Source organism: Tinamus guttatus, unplaced genomic scaffold (assembly GCF_059628265.1).
Source record: "Tinamus guttatus ecotype Peru unplaced genomic scaffold, ASM5962826v1 Tinamus_guttatus_pri_ptg000027l, whole genome shotgun sequence".
NCBI lineage: Eukaryota > Metazoa > Chordata > Aves > Tinamiformes > Tinamidae > Tinamus > Tinamus guttatus.
The window spans coordinates 2,851,907-2,871,657 of NW_028288561.1; the positions used below are offsets into that span (position 1 = coordinate 2,851,907).

At 39.3% G+C, this 19,751-nt stretch overlaps 1 protein-coding gene across 1 annotated transcript; it reads right to left on the reverse strand.

Moving 5' to 3' along the window:
* Positions 1–1,246: 1,246 nt before the first annotated feature.
* PARD6B (par-6 family cell polarity regulator beta) lies at positions 1,247–13,090 on the reverse strand. Its single transcript, XM_088528464.1, has 3 exons — positions 13,024–13,090; positions 8,323–8,545; positions 1,247–2,144 (listed from the first exon to the last, which is right to left on the reverse strand). Exons 1-3 carry the CDS (start codon positions 13,087–13,089, stop codon positions 1,318–1,320), a joined length of 1,116 nt encoding a protein of 371 aa, XP_088384590.1. The 5' UTR covers position 13,090; the 3' UTR covers positions 1,247–1,317.
* Between the last annotated feature and the right edge of the window lie 6,661 nt (positions 13,091–19,751).

The window sequence follows — 19,751 nt, forward strand, 5'->3', positions numbered from 1 at the left end:
TGGCTGCATCCTCCCTGCCTTTGGGAGGCTGACTTAGGCTGCAGGATCTCTGCTCAGAAACTTCATCCACGTTTCTCCTCAGCCCCTTTAGTTCCCATCTTCTATTTCCCTGCCCCAGTTTGTGCCACAGCAGCGAGACAGGACGCAGAGGGAAGGCAGCTCTCCATGCAAGGCAGCAGCAGATTATACACACACCTGCGCATGCATTTCAGTAGCAGGGCTTTGTCAGCAGTGTTTTGTGTATAGTAACTCTGTAATATCACAATACCCAGCCAGCGGTGCACAGCAAGGTGAGCATGTACAATTAGGTCACTATAATGAATAATGTTAATGCCATACAGGTTCAAGCTGCTCTAGCCTGTTCTGGTCTTAAGTCACTTTTTCACATAATTTTGACTCTCTGCAACAAACTTTACAGCTTCTATGAGGACTGTGGCATGTTCACATGAAATATGCCATGTGTATTTTTTTTTTACCTTTGATTTCTTTAAAGTTTATCATTTAGTTACTAATGACAGTATCCTTAAATACTGCAAACTAAAATGAGAACAGGCCTTCAAGACACATTAGTGTTAAGACTTTCACATATGAATTTACAAATTAGTGTCATTAAAAGTGAGTTTACCTGGCCATGCAAGGCAGACTAGAAACAGTAAAGTTGCATGACTAAGGAGCCTGTCGTTGCACATTCACTTCCAAGCGGGCAGTCAGCTGGAGCAGCCCCCACTTCCAACCCGACTGTTGTCTAGCTGCAGACCACTACTCTATATACATTTTGCTCAGTGAATCAGTCAGAATTGATCTGGTCTCTTCCTTCCTCCCCTCCTGCTTGTTCTTCTGTTTCCAGATACACAGAGCCACCCAGTGCAATCAGCACAACAAAGCAGCCCCAAACAGGAATGAGGTGGCTAAAGCAACACTTCAGTTGAATATGAAACCAAAGTACATTAGAAAAATCGACCTCACACAACAAGGGAAATTTGCTTCTATAAAATCAGTAGCATTCCACGTAGACAAATCAAGTACCTACAAGAGAAAGCTCATAGCTATCTCTTAACTATCCTTCATTTTCAATATAAAATTTTCCTCATCCAGTTCCAGTCAGTTGCAATTATCTTTTATCTTCATGATGTATTTACATTGAAGTGCAGAAATAGCTGAAGTTAGTCAACTTATATAATTTCAAAGTTCTCATCTCCTTTTTTAAAATCTAATTGCAGTGCTCAGTAGGTGGAGAGGTATAAAATGTATTACATATTAAGCCAAATTAAAACACGTATGGCATTCTCAGTTAATACAAAGTACACCTATGTAATTTCATAGGGTTATTATAGTTCCATCTTCTAATGATTTATGATCTGGAGGGTGTTCTTCATAATCCATACTAATGCTGCCTGCTGAATGATTCAAGTTTGTCTCGCTGGACGGAAGGAAACCATTCTGTGTGGGCTCATGAAGAAGTTCCATTTGTGTCAACGACTCCAGGCTTTCACTGGTACAGACAGCCTTTGGAATCTGCTGGGGCTCACCACTGTCTTCAATAATAATGTCCTCTTCATCGCTCTCCTCTTCTCCTTGCAAGAAGTTAGTTACAATATTAGCTGTGCTACTCGGAAGGCTAGATTCAGTAGACTGACCAGAGCTGCCAGAAGTCCGACTGTTCCTGACCACATTGTTTCTCTGGTTTGCTGGCCTTACTGTAATGATCAGGTTACGGCTGTTGGCAATCATCATGTCTGTAACCTGATCAAGGCTCTTTCCTGAAACTTCTATTCCATTCACCTCCAGTACTTCATCATTAACAGCCAGCAAGCCTGTACTTTGAGCCAGACCTCCAGGGACAAGTCTGGATATGAAAATTCCTGGAACTTTCTCTAGTCCTTGTGGCGTTACTCTGACACTAGAGCCATCTCGTATGTAGAATCCCAGGGGTTTGTCGGTTCCGTATTTGTAAAGTCGCACCCTGCGATGGGTTTCTGGAAGAATATCTACGTCTATGATAGAAGATACGGGTCTGAAGTCTTGAGGCATGCTAATGACAATGTGGGGTTTCTTCCTGTGGTTGTCGGGACGCAACACATTGGCTAAGACGTTTTTCTTCCTTGTCATGGTATCTGTACCAAAGGCACTGTAGTCCGCATCTTCTGTAAGACAGTCATATTCATGATTAGACTGTGATAGCAATGCATATACACCATACATCAATCGTTTTAGGGCAACAGATTGAAATACCTAATCTAGAAGGTTCTCAACATGCTACAGTAGAAATTTTTCTCTCTAAATATAAAACTAGCTTTTACATTATGGGATTGAGAAGAGCTTGTAAGGACCACTTTCTATTACCAAAGGAAACAGTACATACTAAAAAAAAATAGCAACAACAGAATGAAAGAAAAAAGTATTCTACCTGCCCAAAAGAATGCATTTTGGAAATTTTTTTTTTTTTTTTGGAATCATTCCACTTGTTAGCCTCCTCTCCTCCAGTTTCAGATCATTGGAATAGAGAGAAAAAAAAAAAAAAAAAAAGAGAGAGGGGGTGGATAAGCAGGCAGAGTGCCTATGACTGCCTCACTCCTGGACACTAGCCAAGTGACCTGGATTCAAACTCCAGAAAGCTTATTCCATTCCACGCTCTCACCCACCCCCATGCAGTGTAGGTAAAATGGCTGAGGAGCAGAAACAAAGAGCCCTTGCACAGAACTGCTCCAGGCTAAGTTATTTATACAACACTAACGGCTACAATTTGATTCAGAAGTGTGCAAATTGCTTGGTATTTTAAATGGAAAAAAGTATTATGCAGAATACTTCAGATCTGATTGCCAAAGCAATTCTGATATCTGAAATACCCCTTAAAAAAGGCTTCTGTTTTTACTTTTAATACTCTCCATGAAGCTGATTTTAAGTGAGAAACTGAAACCCATTCAGATCTGACTGAAGTCCCTCAGGTTTACACTAGTATTTCTGCAGTGCTATGTAAAAGTTTAGAATCAGAGCTGGTTTATACTAACTCCAGGAGGTTGGGATTTCTTTGTATTAGTGTACTTGGCTGCCATTGGCATGGTGAAGAAAATGTGAAAGTTTGGTAAGAGACTGATATGTAGAGATTAAGAAACCTATGGAAATGCTATTGCAGTGTGAAAGTTAAAGATCGTTGATGAAAGTACTCCTACAGGAGAGGACATGGATGCCTCCAGATCCCTATGCCCACCTTGCAGAGCAATTTCTGCGCCTGCTTTCTCTTAGATGCAGACATCTTTTCACTCAGAGTGAAATTCCTGCATGAACTGCTCTGTGAATAAAGGTTGCCTCCTACACACTGCTGCTTAGGACAAACATGCCACAGCACTGTCATTTCATGTCCCATGGGGTATGTTGGGCGCACCCTAGGGATTCCTCCTCTTCACCCAGACACCCGGTGAACTCTGCTTCCCTGATTTCCGAGGAAAGGATCAAATATAAGAAAACAGTTAAAGCAAGGAACACTATGAGGAAGAATATGAACGTGGAAGCAAACAGCAGAATCTACTAGAATCTCTACAGCTGAGCATGTTGAACTAGGAGTTTGAAAGTTTGTCCCATAAAAGCAAGGAATTATGGCTGTTCTTCACCAAAAGAAACTTCTAAGTAATAAAATAAAATCACTGGTTTTCTATGCTTACTTAGATTTTAAGATCAGAGAAACATAAGTAGAAGTTCTACCCTGATGTACTGAGGACCCATCAAACCAGTTTCGAGTTAAATATCTGGTCACTACTTTGAGAAGATTTCTACCACTTGAAGAGTTGCAATAGAGCTGCTGCTCTGACTTGGAAACACTCCTGTTTATAGGAGAACTTGGAAAGAACACTTAGGAAGCAAGAGTAGATAGAAGGGCCTTGCTCTAAGCATGTCTTTCCTGTCAAATACAAAGTAATGTACAGCACCAGCACACTGGCAGTTTAGGTAATGATTAAATAGACAATGGCGCCTTGAATATTAGAATTCATTAAGAGCATTAATGAGAGCAAAGGTGATTTCTTAAGCCACGGACTTCCCCTTTCCGCCACAAGCACTTCACATGGAATTTGGTGATCTCAAGCTAAGTTAAAAACAAATTTTTGCAGCACATGCCTCTAAGTAGCAGTTTCTGATACTGCACAACTCTGCTGTTAAGTGTTGCACAACACCACAGCAGAACTAGTGAAAAATATTCCAAGGGACAGAGATTTTTGCATGGACAAGTCATTTTGATTCATTTCAAGCATGTAACTTTTTTGGTTTGTGGCAGTGGTAAAGATTTATACAAATTTAACACTTCATTGCTCTAGAAGAGCTGTTTGTTGAAAAATGCTCTAAAGAGTCAGTAAGTTGGATTTAGATGAACACTGTTTGTGCTCTTGATTCAAAGAGCTAGGTATTTTACACATTTTCAAATCATAGCAAATCTACAAATCTCAACACTGATCTGGTGCTTTTGCTTGTAAAAATCACTACTTAAGTTTAGTAACACATTGTTGCAGTAAGATGGTATCCCCAAACTGCAAATTATTTATGTCAAAATATTTAAGGCAAACTTTTTAAGTTATCAAAGGTGTTGTATTATAGTTAATCTTAGCTTAATAAATCAGCATTAGCAGAAAATAAGATTGAACTTATGCTACTTTAACTAAGGGAGAAAAAAAAACATCAAAAAGTTGAGGACAAAAATTCATCTCTCCATATCTCAGCCAAACAGTATGACTTTGTTTAACCTCTCCTCCACTACTAAACAAATTTTCTAAAGCAATATTCTCGAGTACAAAGGCATCTTTGTCCTGGCATCTAGCTAATCAGTTTAAAGCTGCAGTGAAAAATATTTTGGCACGAAGCCAAAGGACTAGGTGTTAACTACAGATATGTTAAGGAGAATGTCCACATTCTCCTCCTCTTCTCTTTCAGCTGTTGCAGACTGAGGACAACAGCAATCTGCATGCATATTACAGTAAGTTTAAAACAAAAGTCCACAATACCCAAACCTGGTTTCAACTCAACATTGTTCAATACAAAATATTTAAAATTACGTTCTTCTGGTCTACCAACAAAGCAACGAAGTTACCCTTCATGAATTACACTTTCAAAACCCCAGAATCATGCAACTGCATTGGAATACTGATGTAAATTAGCATTTTTTTCCTAAATGTTCCAATAAATCAAGTCTCTATTTAGCCACAAGTTATAATGGAATATGGTTTTAGAAACTTTTTTTTTTTCCTCCTCCTCCCTAAAAGGAGGAGTCAAACTCTTTGGATATTCCACAGAATTGTTTAAAAAGTCAACTTCTCTTATATTTTTTACCAGAGAAGTTAATACTCTACAAGCCTTAACAGTAAAGTGAAGAAGTCTAACTTAAAAGGCAGGAAATTCCAAAGTACTTTTTCCACTTTTTAATATATACGATGCATAAAATTTGCCATAGCTGTTATGTTGTAATTTAAATACCTGTAAAACTCTCATAATATTAAGTGAACTACACCTCCTGTTTATCTATTATCTGTCATTATTCTTGTATTTACAAGGCAAAATCCCTCATCTGCCCTTTGGAGTCCATCAGTCCCATCTGAACCTTTTTTTCACCCCACACACATTTTATCCTTCAGTAAGATTTCTCACAGACAGAGTGACTCCAATACATCTGGACTTAATCAGATAGATCAGTTTAACCTTTAAATTCCAGATGTCAATGGTACCTGTTAATTTGTTAAAATGCAGAATGAAATTCCAATAATCAAATATTTTTCTGCAAGCTGATAGCCATCCTTGTGCAATATCACTCCCTAGGGATTTTACATTCTGCACTGGCATATTCAGAAATATTTTAAAGGAATTTAGTTAAAATGAATGTGATTTCACCACATTAGAGTAGCTCTTGGTTTCTCTCCAAGCTTGCCAATACGCATAAATGCTCAGGATAAGACAATTTTCTAGCTTTTGTAAATTATCAGTCAAAAGTCAACAGAAAAAGCATTTACTTTGGCATGCCAAAAATCTCTTAAAGATACAGACTATATTACCCTAACTTTTACAGTGTTACTAATATATGTTATTTCTATTACTCCCATTACAACTCTTTAAAGTATTCCTAGCACGCAAAATAGTATGAGGTTGGTATCATTTAAACAGGATTTTATTATAGCCTGTTCTTGGGCTGTTTTTTCATAAGCTGAATGCAGCTTACAGATAGGTCTACCTTCTTCAGTGCCTTTTTGTCAAAAAAAAGTCTTAACACCCCCAAATATTCTTGCTGGAAATGCAAAAAGGCAATTTCCATTAGATAAAAAAAAATAACACAAAGATCAAGAGGCTTAATGGGGTTTATAAAAGCCACAAAAAAAAGCCTTGCATGAGAGAGTAACTTGGGGTAGCTTAGCATTAAGTTTCCAAAACAGCAAGGTGACCGCCCTGCCAAGAGCAGGTATTTGTTCATTGTTTTTTCGTTGGTTTTTTTCCCCCCACCTTTTAATTGTTTAGATAGCATGACTCTTATTGTCTGTCTGTCAGAAAAGTCGTATCTATACAGAAAGACTGCTGAATAAGTTTTGACATCGCATACTCTTAATTCAGCCTTACTTATTATGGCCAAATTACCACCAGCAAATAATACATCCTTATCTTCTATAAAATCAACGCCGTTGTGTGGCAAGGATACCAATGGAACCAAAGCTTCAATTTAACTGGTAGAATTTCAGATTTATATTGAAGTTTAAAACAAACCTCAGAATTTGAGTGGTCGCAAGTATTTCAGTATAAAGTGCAGTGCTCTACGATTTTAAAATACAAACCTGAGCTCTTCTTTCTCTATGCTATAGCTAGAAGAAATCGTACTGACAGAAAGAAAACAAGGAAAAAACTACCTTCTACAAGGCTTTTCTTGCTCACCAATTCTTGGCATGCTAAACAAAAGTGGTTTTAGTTTTGCACATTGTATTAATTCTATTCTCAATGTCTTGTGCCACTAGAGTCACAGGAAATAATCTATTTTACTCTTGAAAAATAGCAAATTGGTATAACAGATTATATATGCAAAGTCAGTAACAAAAGACATATGGTGTTAAAATGTAGCCTTAATAATCCCAGCCTGACAAGTGGCTTATCTGTTCTCATCATATGGCTACTGAAAGAGATTAAATGGCCTTTTCTACCTGTAGGTTCCATTAAAGCAAATAGCTCATCTCCTTGGCAATTCAGAACCAAAACCATCCAGGCCTTACCATGTTATCCTCAACAAAAAACATGCACATTTTGCCTGCAATACAGCACCTGACCAGCTACCATACTAACTGTTTTTAAATATTGTCTTTGCTCAAGTCCATTGTGGAGCTTGTTTATTTTTTTGGAGTGTTTTTTGGAGAATTCAAAGCCTTTAAAAAGCAGTTATTTTATGAAGACTATTTTATGCACTAAGCAATAAGTAATCTGTTATGAAAAGATATTTGGCTGACTTATGGTAGGCATGCATGTGCACATATCCACACATGTATGTTGATGCCTGTACACAAGCAAGCTGAAAAAGAAAGAAAGAAATTAGATTTTCTTGGGTCCTCCGAAATGAAACAGTTTCAAATAATTCCACTACATTTCATCCCATTTTGATATACTGAACACTGTCTCCTGGTTCAAAACAAATCATTTTTCTCCATGAGTAAAACCAGACACTAGAAAGAAACAAACAGAACTTGTGCCTAGAAGATTCTATTTATAAAGACCAATTGACACACTGAACACTACTTATATTTGAGTTTGCTAATGGAAATAATCTTGCCTCTCTGAAAGTCACAGTGTTTTGTTAGAAAAAAAAAATGCACTGAGAGTAACATCTTACAAAGTTGGTCTTTAATTTATGCTGATATTTAATACTTTACATTATAAGATTGAAAAAAATGTGGAAAGTCTTATTACATCCTTTCCTTCTGTCCAAAGAAGATTTAAATTTTGTGCGAAACTTATACCTAACTTACAGGAAAAGAAAACTAAAAATAAGTTTAACACTTACTAATATATTATTAATAAATAACTAATATTTTATTAACATTTACTAATATAAAACAAGAAAGAGGCATTACTAGACATTTTTTACTCCATTTTGTCCAACTGAACTAAAAATATGAGCAGAAAGCACATAGTATAAATAGGTTGCTTGAGGAAGCTGTTGCAAGAAAGCTGTGAATACATTATACCCATAATTACTGTGGAATTCAACATGGTGAAATAGGACTGAAGGTTTCTTTTCCTCCAAAAGTCATACTGTTTACTGCAGCAAGGCATAACTGTGTAAACAAATGGTTCACACAATGCAAGTGCACGTACCTTTTCTTTGAATGAAAATCCTGAGTAGAGGATTGGCTGTAGAAACTGCTTTATGATAGTTGTCATCGTTATTGATAGGCAGCAGGTCTCCATGAATGTCCGTATATCCCACTAAGACATCAACATTTGGTATCTTGTGCACATGCTGCAATAATCCATAAAACTCCTCAAACTTCCCAGGTTTGGATCTTTCCAGAGAAAATCGTCGAAATTCTGCTCCAAACTACAACAACAAAAGATACATCTTACTTCATCGTGCTCAAACAATAGGATGATTTGATGCAACATCAGAAGTGTTACAGAATTGAAAGTACGCTAAAAAACAGAAACCACAATTTGGAAAAGGCTTTTATGCCTTTAAGATGTTTATTTTTTCAAAACTTTCACTCTACATTTGGTCTTCATATGAGTCTGCTGTAAGAATGCGTGCAGATTTTGTTTTTACTGTTCTGTTTAAGTCAAAACATTTGCTCATATGGTTGTCTAACAAGCTCACACACACTAGTATAAGTTATTGTAGATTCTCATACTCTTACATTGCAACAGCCATGCTCTGGGTATAGGACAGAATTCACACCCACCACTAACATCGGTTGCTCAAAAGCAAGCGCATGCTTAGCTGAGGGTACGTGACTACTTGAAACTTTTCCAAAGAAATTCCAGAGCACTTCAGAAAGTCACGTAATAGATGCATTATTCTTTTAGCATTTTAAAATTCCTAGTTTTTCATGCCAGGAGCAAAAAGCCATTTTAATCTGAATAATACAAACAATCACTGCAGGCTTTAAGTAAAAGGTGCAGCAAAGCTTTAGTGAGCTACAGAGAAACATTTAAATTGAATCCTCCCAAGCCTTAAGTTACTTCTGCTCTTATTCAAAGAGAAAAATATACGAGGCAATCAGCAACAGGTCTTCAAAAGTATTCAAATATTTGTCTGTACCATTAACACTCAAACTTCCATTGAATAATCATTTACAAAGAGACTGTATCCAGGGTGTAAAACACACAAGGTTTGGAAAATATACCGGGGACATCACTGGCACTATACTTTTAGAGCACGCAACTAGTCAATTATTTAGCTTTCAACTTGACATAAACAACAAACATTTCATGTAGATCAGACAAATTTTAATAGGTATAACTGACTCAATTACAGAGTTCTGTCCAATGCAGGTAGGACATGCAAACAGAGTATCAGATAAAAGTAGTTCCAGAATTCCAGGAACTGCACACCGGGCACACACGACACACCAGCAAGGACATTAAAAATAATGAAGAGATTGTGGCAGCATCCAGGCTACAAAAAGCCAACTAGCTTATGGTTATTACCATTTTAGACAAAGACAAGACAAAATAGAAATACAACATCAGTTGGTGATATTTTTGTCAATTCTACTGCTGATCTACAGAGAACAAAGATTTAAAATTATTTCTTCAGCGAGATTAATTTTAACCAGAACATGGTGGCACATGGAACAAAATACTTGGCATGAAAGTTTGAGCTTCGGTATATGTTACACTGCAGATGTGAATGAGCACATTACCAGGCTTCCAAACTGAGATCCTCTCATTTGATTACAATCTTTTAGGAGACAAAAGGTTTAAAAATCCTCACAAATCCTGAAATACGAATGAATGAAAATAAGGAGATGCTGTTGCGAGCACATTAGCACCACACTAACTCTAATACAGCTCAACAAAACAACCTAAAAAATCTTCTGCACAACACTCCACCTTCCACCAAAACTCGTAAATAAAAGGATTCTACATGAATATTCTTCTATAGATACTCTAATTGCAGTAACATTAACTAACAATAAGGCAGCAGGGAGGATTCATTCTTGCTTATAACAAAGTAAACAAATCTGCAGGAGGAACTCCCCTCACGTCAAAAACCTGTCTTCTTCATAATGACGTCAGCTTTAAGAATGTGTCTTGTGTCTCTTAATTCTTCAGTCACTTGAGGCAGCAATATCACAAAAGTTTCCCATTAACTGCCTCGAATTCACTTTGTTTAGTTTTGAAAGACTACACATCTAAAGCACAATTATGTAAAGGCTGCTTTAAAAATATATGTATTTCTCAATTTGGAGCAACTGCAGGACAAAATGCAGACAAAGAATCAGATTTTCATAAACATGCATTAAAAACATGAAAAATAAGAGTTCTATAACATTTAAATGTTTGGTGCACATACTAAGAGACTTTTAATCTGGCTCTAATTCCTATCTTTTTTTTAAAAAAAAACAATGCTCATATGACAAAATAGATAAAGCCAAAGTAAAACTATGCAATTTCATGGTCAGTTTATTTTAACTCCCTGAAATGTTTTCATTTAATATAAATTGTTACACTCCATTCCAATAAAAGGGCTGCACTAGCAGAAAATTAACAAATCGGAGAAGCTCATATGAGATGAGAGGTTGGGACAGACCAAACAGAGAAGGCTACTTGTTACCAGAGTTCTTTATAAATACAGGATATGTCAGGATGTTTCATTGGTAACTCATCTGAGAAAATGCAGTACAAGCTATGTCAACATACTAAGAAGATATTAAAAGACGCTTACAAAAGACTTATAGTTATATACTAAGAAAAATAAATTTTCTTACAGAAGACAAAGATGTCTCATCTCATAACATATGATACTGGCACTATATTTTCATACTATTATCAAAACCTCTAGGTTGAGGATAAAACTTACTCGATTAACATTAGAGAAACTGGGATAAAAGTATTATGGGGATCCCCTAAGGCAAGTTCAGACCAGTTACCTAAATCCAATAAGCTGACTACCAAAAAGATGTTGCTCGTGTGCCTGCAAACACAGCCGGGCTGTGCTGGCTCACAGCTGGGGCAAGATACATCCCCATGAAGAGCTGTGTATTGCTGATAAGGCTTCAAAGCCCAGACCCCTCTACAGCCATGTTTCCCTCCGCCTCCCACACACTCCTTTCTTCCTCCTCCTCTTTCAGGATTGTTCTTGCTTCCATAAAAGGGAGATGTTATATTAAATCAATGCACTTTTAGGCAATCCATTAGCGACAAGTAATTCTAGGAATGTCTTGAAGCTGGTTTTGTAATATGGGCATAAGCGACAGCCCCTATTTGTGGGATTTTTTGCATTTGCCTATACAAACAGCAAAGAGTGCATCTCACAGCTGATTCCTAGATATATTCACCCCATTTTTAAGCAAAAACTCACGATGGGAGAAGCAAGCAGGCATAAAGTTTGGGGCTTCAGGCAGTAATTATTTCACTCCTAAGCACATTCTTTTGGCTGTTCTCAGTCTTGAAAGCACATAAATGAAAGATTTCACCAGCCATAGGAAGAGCTGTGCTTTGCTAGCACTTCGAATAGTAGCTACCAGGTATTCCTGTGCTTTTTGATTTTGTCCACTTGAAGAGTATATCAACAGTTTTTCTTCTAAAAGTCACTATCACCTATGCAACTTTTCCGTGGGGGAAAACGAAAAAAAAAAAAAAAAAAAAAAAAAAAAAACACTCTAGTGTGTCAGGGTATCCTTAACAACGACAACAACAAAAACAAAAAACACACAACAACTACTTAAGCCCTGGCTGATGCACAGCTCTAACACTTGATCAGCCAAAAAAGACTGCACAGAAGGCACAAGCGATAAGAAGTAGTTAAAAACTGAACAGAAGATATTTTATACCAATGGAGAAAGTCACATTTCTGTATAGATACACTTACAATTTGCCTAGACAAAGAGAAAGGGTTTCTAACCTAAATTGCATATGTTCATTTAACTAATGACTTGACACATCAACGACTACCACAGACACCTTTACAATTCTTAACAGCTGAACGACAGTCAATGAAACATCAGAAAAAAAAAACAAACCCACAAGCATCAAAAATAAACCCAGAAAAAAACATAACTAATTCATTTAAAAACTTCAAGGCTTTTGCAACAAAGCTATGCTTGATCTGCATTAAGAATTGTGTGCAGATACTTTAATTGAAAGACATTTCATGGAACTGTGCACAGCTTTAACAGCAACCACAACAAAAAAGCTCTCAGTAGGAACTATAATACAAATATATGTGCTCATTAAAAAAAAATGCCATTATGAAATTCTTTAAGAGTCCCCAAAGGGCAGCAAGTTTTGTTTAAGGCAAGCTGACCGTGCCTTATCTTCACGGGGTAACACAAGCCGAGTAACAACAATCTCTGGCCCACTTGAAGACAGGAACGTAAACACATGGTTACCAAGTTAACCCGAAATCCCCCTTTTCCTCATCTAGCACAAGAGCAGGTTGGGGAGTTCAAGGATCACGAGGCTAAAACGCTTCCAGGTTTCCTCAAACTCTCCCAAAGCCTCTGTCGCCCTGGGAGTCATTTTAGCCAACGCCGAAACTGAGGGGATAAAGCGGCGAAACTGCTTTAAAAAGAAATTATAAATAAATAAATGAGAATATGTAAGAACACTGACTTCCCCTCCTTGTCCCCGGCCCGCGCAGGGAGCGACACGAGGCGGCCGCCCCCGCAGTGCCCCGCGCCACGGCCCGGGAGCGGCGGCGGCCGGTACGGGCCGGCCGGGGCGGGGGGAAGGGACGGGAGGCCGCCGTCCGGAGCCCCGGAGCGGCAGCCGGCCCCGCCGGCAGGTGAGTCAGCAGCGCTCCGTGCCCCGCAGCACCGGGCCTGCGACCGGAACCTCCGCGGCGGCCGGACCCACCTTGCTCTTCACCTCCATGGTGCCGAGGCCGCGGCTGCCCGCGGCGCCGCGCTGAGGCCGGCTCATTCCGCCGCCGCGCCGGGGCTCCGCCGCCGCACGCGCTCAGGGAAGGGCAGCGAGGCAGAAGAGCGGGCGAACGGCGCAGCCCCGCACCGGCCTCACGGGCTCCCGCCGCCGCCGCCCTCCCTCACAGCGCGGGGGGAGGGGCCGCGCGGGGCGGGGCCTCGGCGGCCGCGGCACCTGCCGCGCGCCCAGCCCGCCGCCCGCCAGGGGGCGGGGCGCCCGCGAGCGCGCGCTGCGCATGCGCCGCGGGGAGGTGCCGCGCACCTGCCGCTGCTCCGAGCATGCGCGGGGACGCGCGCGCGCGCAGCGGGGCCGCGCACCTGTGCCCGGCGCGGCGGGGCGCCGACATGGCGGAGGCGCCAGGGTGAGGAGGCGCTGCTGGGAGAAGGGCTGCTTTGTTTTATTTTATTTGTTTTTCCTTTTTCTCTCATTGCCTGAGGCCTCGCAGGTGTGGGATGTGGCCGGGCGACCTTTGTGCTGGAGGAACCGGGTCTGGCGCGGCCTCCTTCCCCTCAGGGGCTCTCGCCAGCAGTCCCAGTGCCTAGACGTGTCCTGTGAGCATAGTTTGAGGTGATTTGTCTGCGGGTTGCCTGAAATATGTATGGATCTTGCCTGAAGTTTGAGCTGTTCCGCTCTGGATAGAGCCATGAAGCGTGTCTGGCACATAGCGAAGATGCAGCTTGTGTTTCGTTGCCTCATATTAATGTATTAGGCAACATGAACCAGCGTGGCTCTTAACTTTGTGTATCACTATAATTCCGATATAAAACACTTTAACTCAAAGCCTCTGCTTCCCTACCCTGCTAGAGATCTCCCTAGTGACAGATCTAGTGGGAAGACCTCCGTCTGAAGAAGGCCTTCCTGTTGGTACAACTTCACCTATGTTGGTAGGGAGGAAGGCCACGTATCAACCATGTTATGTTCATGTGTTTTTTAAGTACAAATTGCTTCCTGGTAGAAAACTCAATTTGATGCACCATCATGTAGGCTTTGCATAAAGTGCTATGGAAGGACAAACAGTTCCTTGCAGTTCAGGCAGGTTATGAGTGTCTCGTCAGTTCACATGTCTCGGTCGCTAATCAGTTTTTAAAAACATCCAGTGCTGAATCACTTTTAGGTTAGTGCTGTTTCATACAGCTGATCTTAGGCCTGTCATGCCACAGGCAAAGAAATTACACCTGTCACTCAAGCTAAGACAAGCACTAATTAGTACAAAGGATGTTGTTAATTGTTAAGTATAGTTGGCTGTCAGTCAGTGTCTGGGCAAGTTCAAATCTTCACATCCTTTATGCAGTATGTTCTGCGTTTAAACAGAAAAAAAAATGCTGCATAGAGAGATTAGTCCCTGAATTTAGATAAAAGACATGATGCTATGGTAAATGTAAAATAGCAGATTGCACCTGTGTGAGCCACATGCAGGTAAAACCTCTTATTATCCAGCTTCGTAGTTAGGAAAACTGAAAAGATATTTGACTACTTCCCGTTTCTAACTTCTACAACCTACTTTGATTAATGAGCCACAGGAAAGCACAGAGATAGAGTGCACAACAGAAGCCAACAGTGCCTTTCCTGGGCTCTCCAAAGGAATTGATTTTTCTTTTTGTCGGGAAAAAAATCCGAAGATGTGTCCCTGGCAGTGTTCAAGAAACGTGTAGAGGAGGCACTTGGGACGTGGTTTAGCAGGCAGGGTGTTGGAAAGTTTATGGTTGGACTTGATGCCCTTGAAGGTCTTTTCCAGCCATAACGATTCTGTGGTTCTGTGATTCTATGTATAGTACTTGAAGCCAACATACAGTTGATTGGTTTTACTGCTATAGGTTTATGGGGGATAGGCTAAGGTAATTTTTTTCTACCTTGCATTCCTAGAATTGTTTGAGTGCCCTGCCGTGGGTGTGGTAGCATGCTTAAAGAGTGAGGGCAAATTCATTCCAAGTCACTGGAACCAACGTAATAAAAAGTATTAATCATAGTCTTGCTTTCATCACAAGGAGTGATGTATAAGGAAGGAATGTGATAAACAACTTGATATAAGATAAAGGTAGGAGAAAGGCAGGCTTTTTGAGCCAGGATTAACACCAGTTTGTAGCGCTATTTTAGTCACAAGCTCTCTAAAACCTGTGATTCAGACCTGATCAAGCTATTCATGGCATGTTCAGTTTCAGCTTCTGTGAAGTTGAAAGACGGGTTGAGTTTCCTAATCTGGGATAGCTGGGGAGGATTTTATGGGAACACTTTTTTTTTTTTTTTTTTTTTAGTTTGTTTTGGTGTGGAAATTGGATCACTAAAACCACCGTGCAGTATAGTGAGATTCTGCTCTAATGCATCTTCTGCTTCTCCTTTTCTGGCTAGGATTTTATTTTATTTTATTTTATTTTATTTTATTTTATTTTATTTTATTTTATTTTATTTTATTTTATTTTATTTTATTTTATTTTATTTTATTTGTTTGAACAATTACCTGAGTTGTATATCTGAAAAAATATCAAAGAACTATATTAACCATATAAAGAGCTTAATTTTAAATATGTACCACAAACATGTAGTAGCATGTGAGTCCAAATGAACATGTACTTCAAATTATATTTTTGCTCTACAAAAATACAGTTTTACTTTCAGTTTTGGAGTTTGGGAGCATTATTTATATATTTATTTGTTGGTCTTCCTTTAGGTAAACAGCTGCCTTTTTCATGTGATCAAATAAATGTTTGTTTGTTATGTTCTACAATTTTTCAAAAACACTTAAACTTACTCACATAAATATGACTGGCTAATTAAAGTTAATTAGGAATCTGCTCCAAATCTGGAAGATTTGTGCAGATGGAAATGGGTGACTAGTGGCAATGTGCTCTAAGAGCTGGGGACACCAAAGCTATCATGCTTCTTGCTGCAGAACTGTCTGTCACAAACATGGACAGCTCTGTTTAGGACTCTTGAGTTCGACTTCTGAGACCTGTTTCTGCTCTTTGTTCCGAATTGAATTTTTGACTTTCAACTAACTCTAACATGAGGCCTTTAATAAGGGATGTGTTGCAGGTATTTCTGAACACTACTTGTCCTGGGAAAGGATGCTCTGTAGTATATTTCTATTCTTGGTTATTCTTGGGTAGGGTGTGTTTCTGTGGTGATAAATTCTGAAGGTTTTTGAATCTACTTCTTATGAAGTCAAAAGTTCACACTGATAGCTTGTTTTTTACTGAGCTTTCTAAATAAAAATACAGATTTTTAAGGCCTTTTCCTTCTTATTCATCTAGTACTCTTCCATTTACATTTAGTGACTCTGGATTAATATGAAACTACGTCATTAATTAAACACTGCAGTACTAATCACTGCTGACGTCTCACACTATGCACACATGTATGTAGCTTAATGACTTCTTAGGGCTAAGGTGTTCTGAAGAAAACATCACCTATGTTTTCTTTATAGTCTGTCTATAGGTGTCCGTAGACACCTGTGAGGGTCTATAGATCGCACTTCAATGTTCCTTTCCTCAAAATGATCAGTGAACACTAGTTTCTCATCTTTTCATTACTGAGGGAGTTTTCCTGATCTAGACTTTGGAAAAAAAATAAAATAAATAAAAAGAGTAATTGATGAAAAACTTATGCTAAATTTAACACTGGCATACTTTGGAATTACCCTTTGGGGAATGCAGAATTTCAGGCTTGCTGGGAAGTACCTTGCATGGGTTGCTGTTTGTAGATAGAAGCAGCATCCTCTGTTAGTGTCAGTAACCTAGAATAAGTAGCACATTAAGTATCATCTGCTGAATAATGAGTCCCTCTGCCTTTTACTGCAAAGGAACATTTTTATATTGAATGGTGCTGATATATCCTAAAATTATTTGTGTCCATACAGTGTTTTTATAAAGGAAATCATTTGGCATTGTCTGTTGTTAAAAGTAATTTCCTATCAATATTTAAGTGTTAAAACAAACTAGTTGCTACAGATCCTAACTGTTTAATCTTTTATAATCCCGCAGTTCCTGTTATGTAATACCTTGCTTCACAGCTAGGTTGGCCTGTGTTTCCTTGTGTCCCTTGCTTCTCCAGGACGTGTTGTTTAAGCAGTGCATAGCTTGTCGCTACCTGGTTTTGACATCCTTTAGTAGTGAGTTTGTGTGTCACTGTTGTAAGACAGTATCTGCTGGCCCACACCTCCACAGATGCTCCTTTAGAAATCCTGCATTTAACTGTCTTTTCTTGGCATAGCTTGTTCATGAATATCTGATTTCTTTCAGAATTAGTAGAAACAAATGAGTATCTACAAAGTTGGCTCTACCATGGAGTCAAACTAGAAGAAAGTAAAGACAGGACCTGCCATGTTTCTGTTACCTTTCCAGCTGAGAGGAAATTAATTAATTTTGCAAATGCTACCTGCTTCCAACTACAGAAATAGGGCAACTGTTTGTAAACGAATTCATTAATGTTTATGATCAGATTATTAGTGAATAATACGTAACTCGTCTGTGATTGTATGACCAGTGTTCTGAAAAATACCGACGTGTGGTGCTCGATTGCACTGTGTTACACGTATGCTGAGGGCTGCTCAGCTGGTGAGCTAGTTGAGAACACGATGATATCAGGATTGACCATCTAGATCAAATTCGTCAGGCTTTCAGCCTGTTATCTGCATTGTCCATTCTAGCTTCTGATAATGAATTGTGTGGAAATATTCAGAGAATATTGAAAATAGCCCAGCAGAGGGCACTGTGGATCTTATTGGTGCTTTTGGAATTTAAAAATCGTTTACTGGGGTAAACTCACTTGTGTGGCACTTTCAATATGAAGGTAACTGTATTTACACTATTTGGGTAATTATGATTGTAGTTAAACATCAGGCTTACTTATTAATTGCAATATTGGCCATGACACTAAAAAATATTTGTTCACAGTACAATAATTGCTCTCATAGCATTACATGTAATTTATATATCAAATTAATGTTATCATGGCTTAGAACTGTCACTCTGTATTAACTAAATAATACTGATGCAGTGGCTATAAGTAAATCAGAAGAAGGACTACCCAAAGGCAGTAGAAAAGCAATTCAATTTTCCCATGTATGTCACATTTGACAATACTGGGTCTGTGTGGCTAAGCCATTGTCCCAGTTTTCCTAAGCTCTTAGAAGATATTTGCTGCTTCAAACACACAATGAATTTTCTCTCTGTAGTTCAGTTGGTCAAAAAAAAAAGAACACTTAATAAAATTCAAGTTAAACTTATTATGCCAGAACACTGGTGAGGCTAGAACAGTAAACATAATGTTGTTGCAACCATCCTGAATTTTGGAGAGTAGAATGATCTTTGCATGTCATTGGTTATTGATAGATATTGAGTGGCTGAATTAGTATTTGGGAAATGCTTTGAAGCCCTTGAAGAATTTTTTTTTAAATGTCCCTTTAGGTTTGAAAGACATAAGAATGTATTTTCTATTTTCATTATAATGTTTTAATGGTCCCAACAATGGAGTATTTACTGCTTTTCGTATGTATGAGAATTCTAAACACATGTACTTTTTTAAAGGAAATTCCAGAAGAATGTGAAACTAGCTTGCAACAATAGTTTATAGGACTGTGCCCATTGTTTTCAAGAATATGTAAATTGTTACATTATAGAACTTGCTTTGAACCCTGGTACATAATTAACTGCACTAAACATCAGTGTTCAATTTGGAAAATCTGTAGCCAAATGTTTTATTAGAATTTCGTGGAAAAGGAGAATGTGAACAAAACCATAGAGCAAATAATCTGAAATGCAGTTAAAAAATAATGAAAACCAACTACCATCCACATAAACACCAGATGAAGACACAACAAATGAGGATCATAAAAAATAAACTGGAATAAAAACATGTAAGGCCCGTCCGCAGCTGATCCCAGGGCCATTGGCACTGGGATCGATGGAAGCTTGGTCATTCACATTAGCAGATCTGGCCTGTGAAATTTGTTATAAGCCTTGTATTTTGAAGGAAATCAGAGCAGGGGGTGTTAGGTCAGCTGTGCTCGCAGGGGGCTCCTGCAGACATTGGGTGTTCAGACAAAGGTCCTTCCGCTGCTGCAGTCGGGCGGGTTTGGAGCAGCCCCTGCGCCAGGGCTGGAGCCGCGGCCGTTCCGCGCAGTCCTGCGCCCCGCGAGCCCAGGGCACGGGGAGCGCCCAGGCTGAAGCGTCCCCCTTGCCGACCCCGCAGGGCTGCCCGTCCTTGCAAAGGATGCCAGTTCTTGCCTCTTAAACTGCTGCTGGTGTGTCCTTGGTGTTATCCCAAGCAGTTAGTGCGATTGATCATAAAGCTTCCGAATACTAGGAAAATTAAAAGAACTGTTAGTAGAATTACTGTGAATAGAATCCGTGAGGTACAGGTATTTGCATCTTTGTGCAATTTGTTTTGTTAGAAATGCTGGGAAGTACTATTTAGTTACTGTTCTTTTCCATGGTGTTTCGTCATTGACTTTTTCAAGCTTCTGAGTACTCCTAAGCCAGTGTCAGGCTCAGGTACCAAACCTGTTTTTGTTTGCATCTCAGCACTGTTCTTTTTAGGTGCTTGAGTTGTTTGCTCAGCCCACACCACCAGCCCATCTGTTTTTGTCTTATGTTGCTCTCACATTCATGTGTGTCAGTTCCCTCATGTGCCTTCTTAATGACTTCTGCATTCAGCTGCGCCAGAGC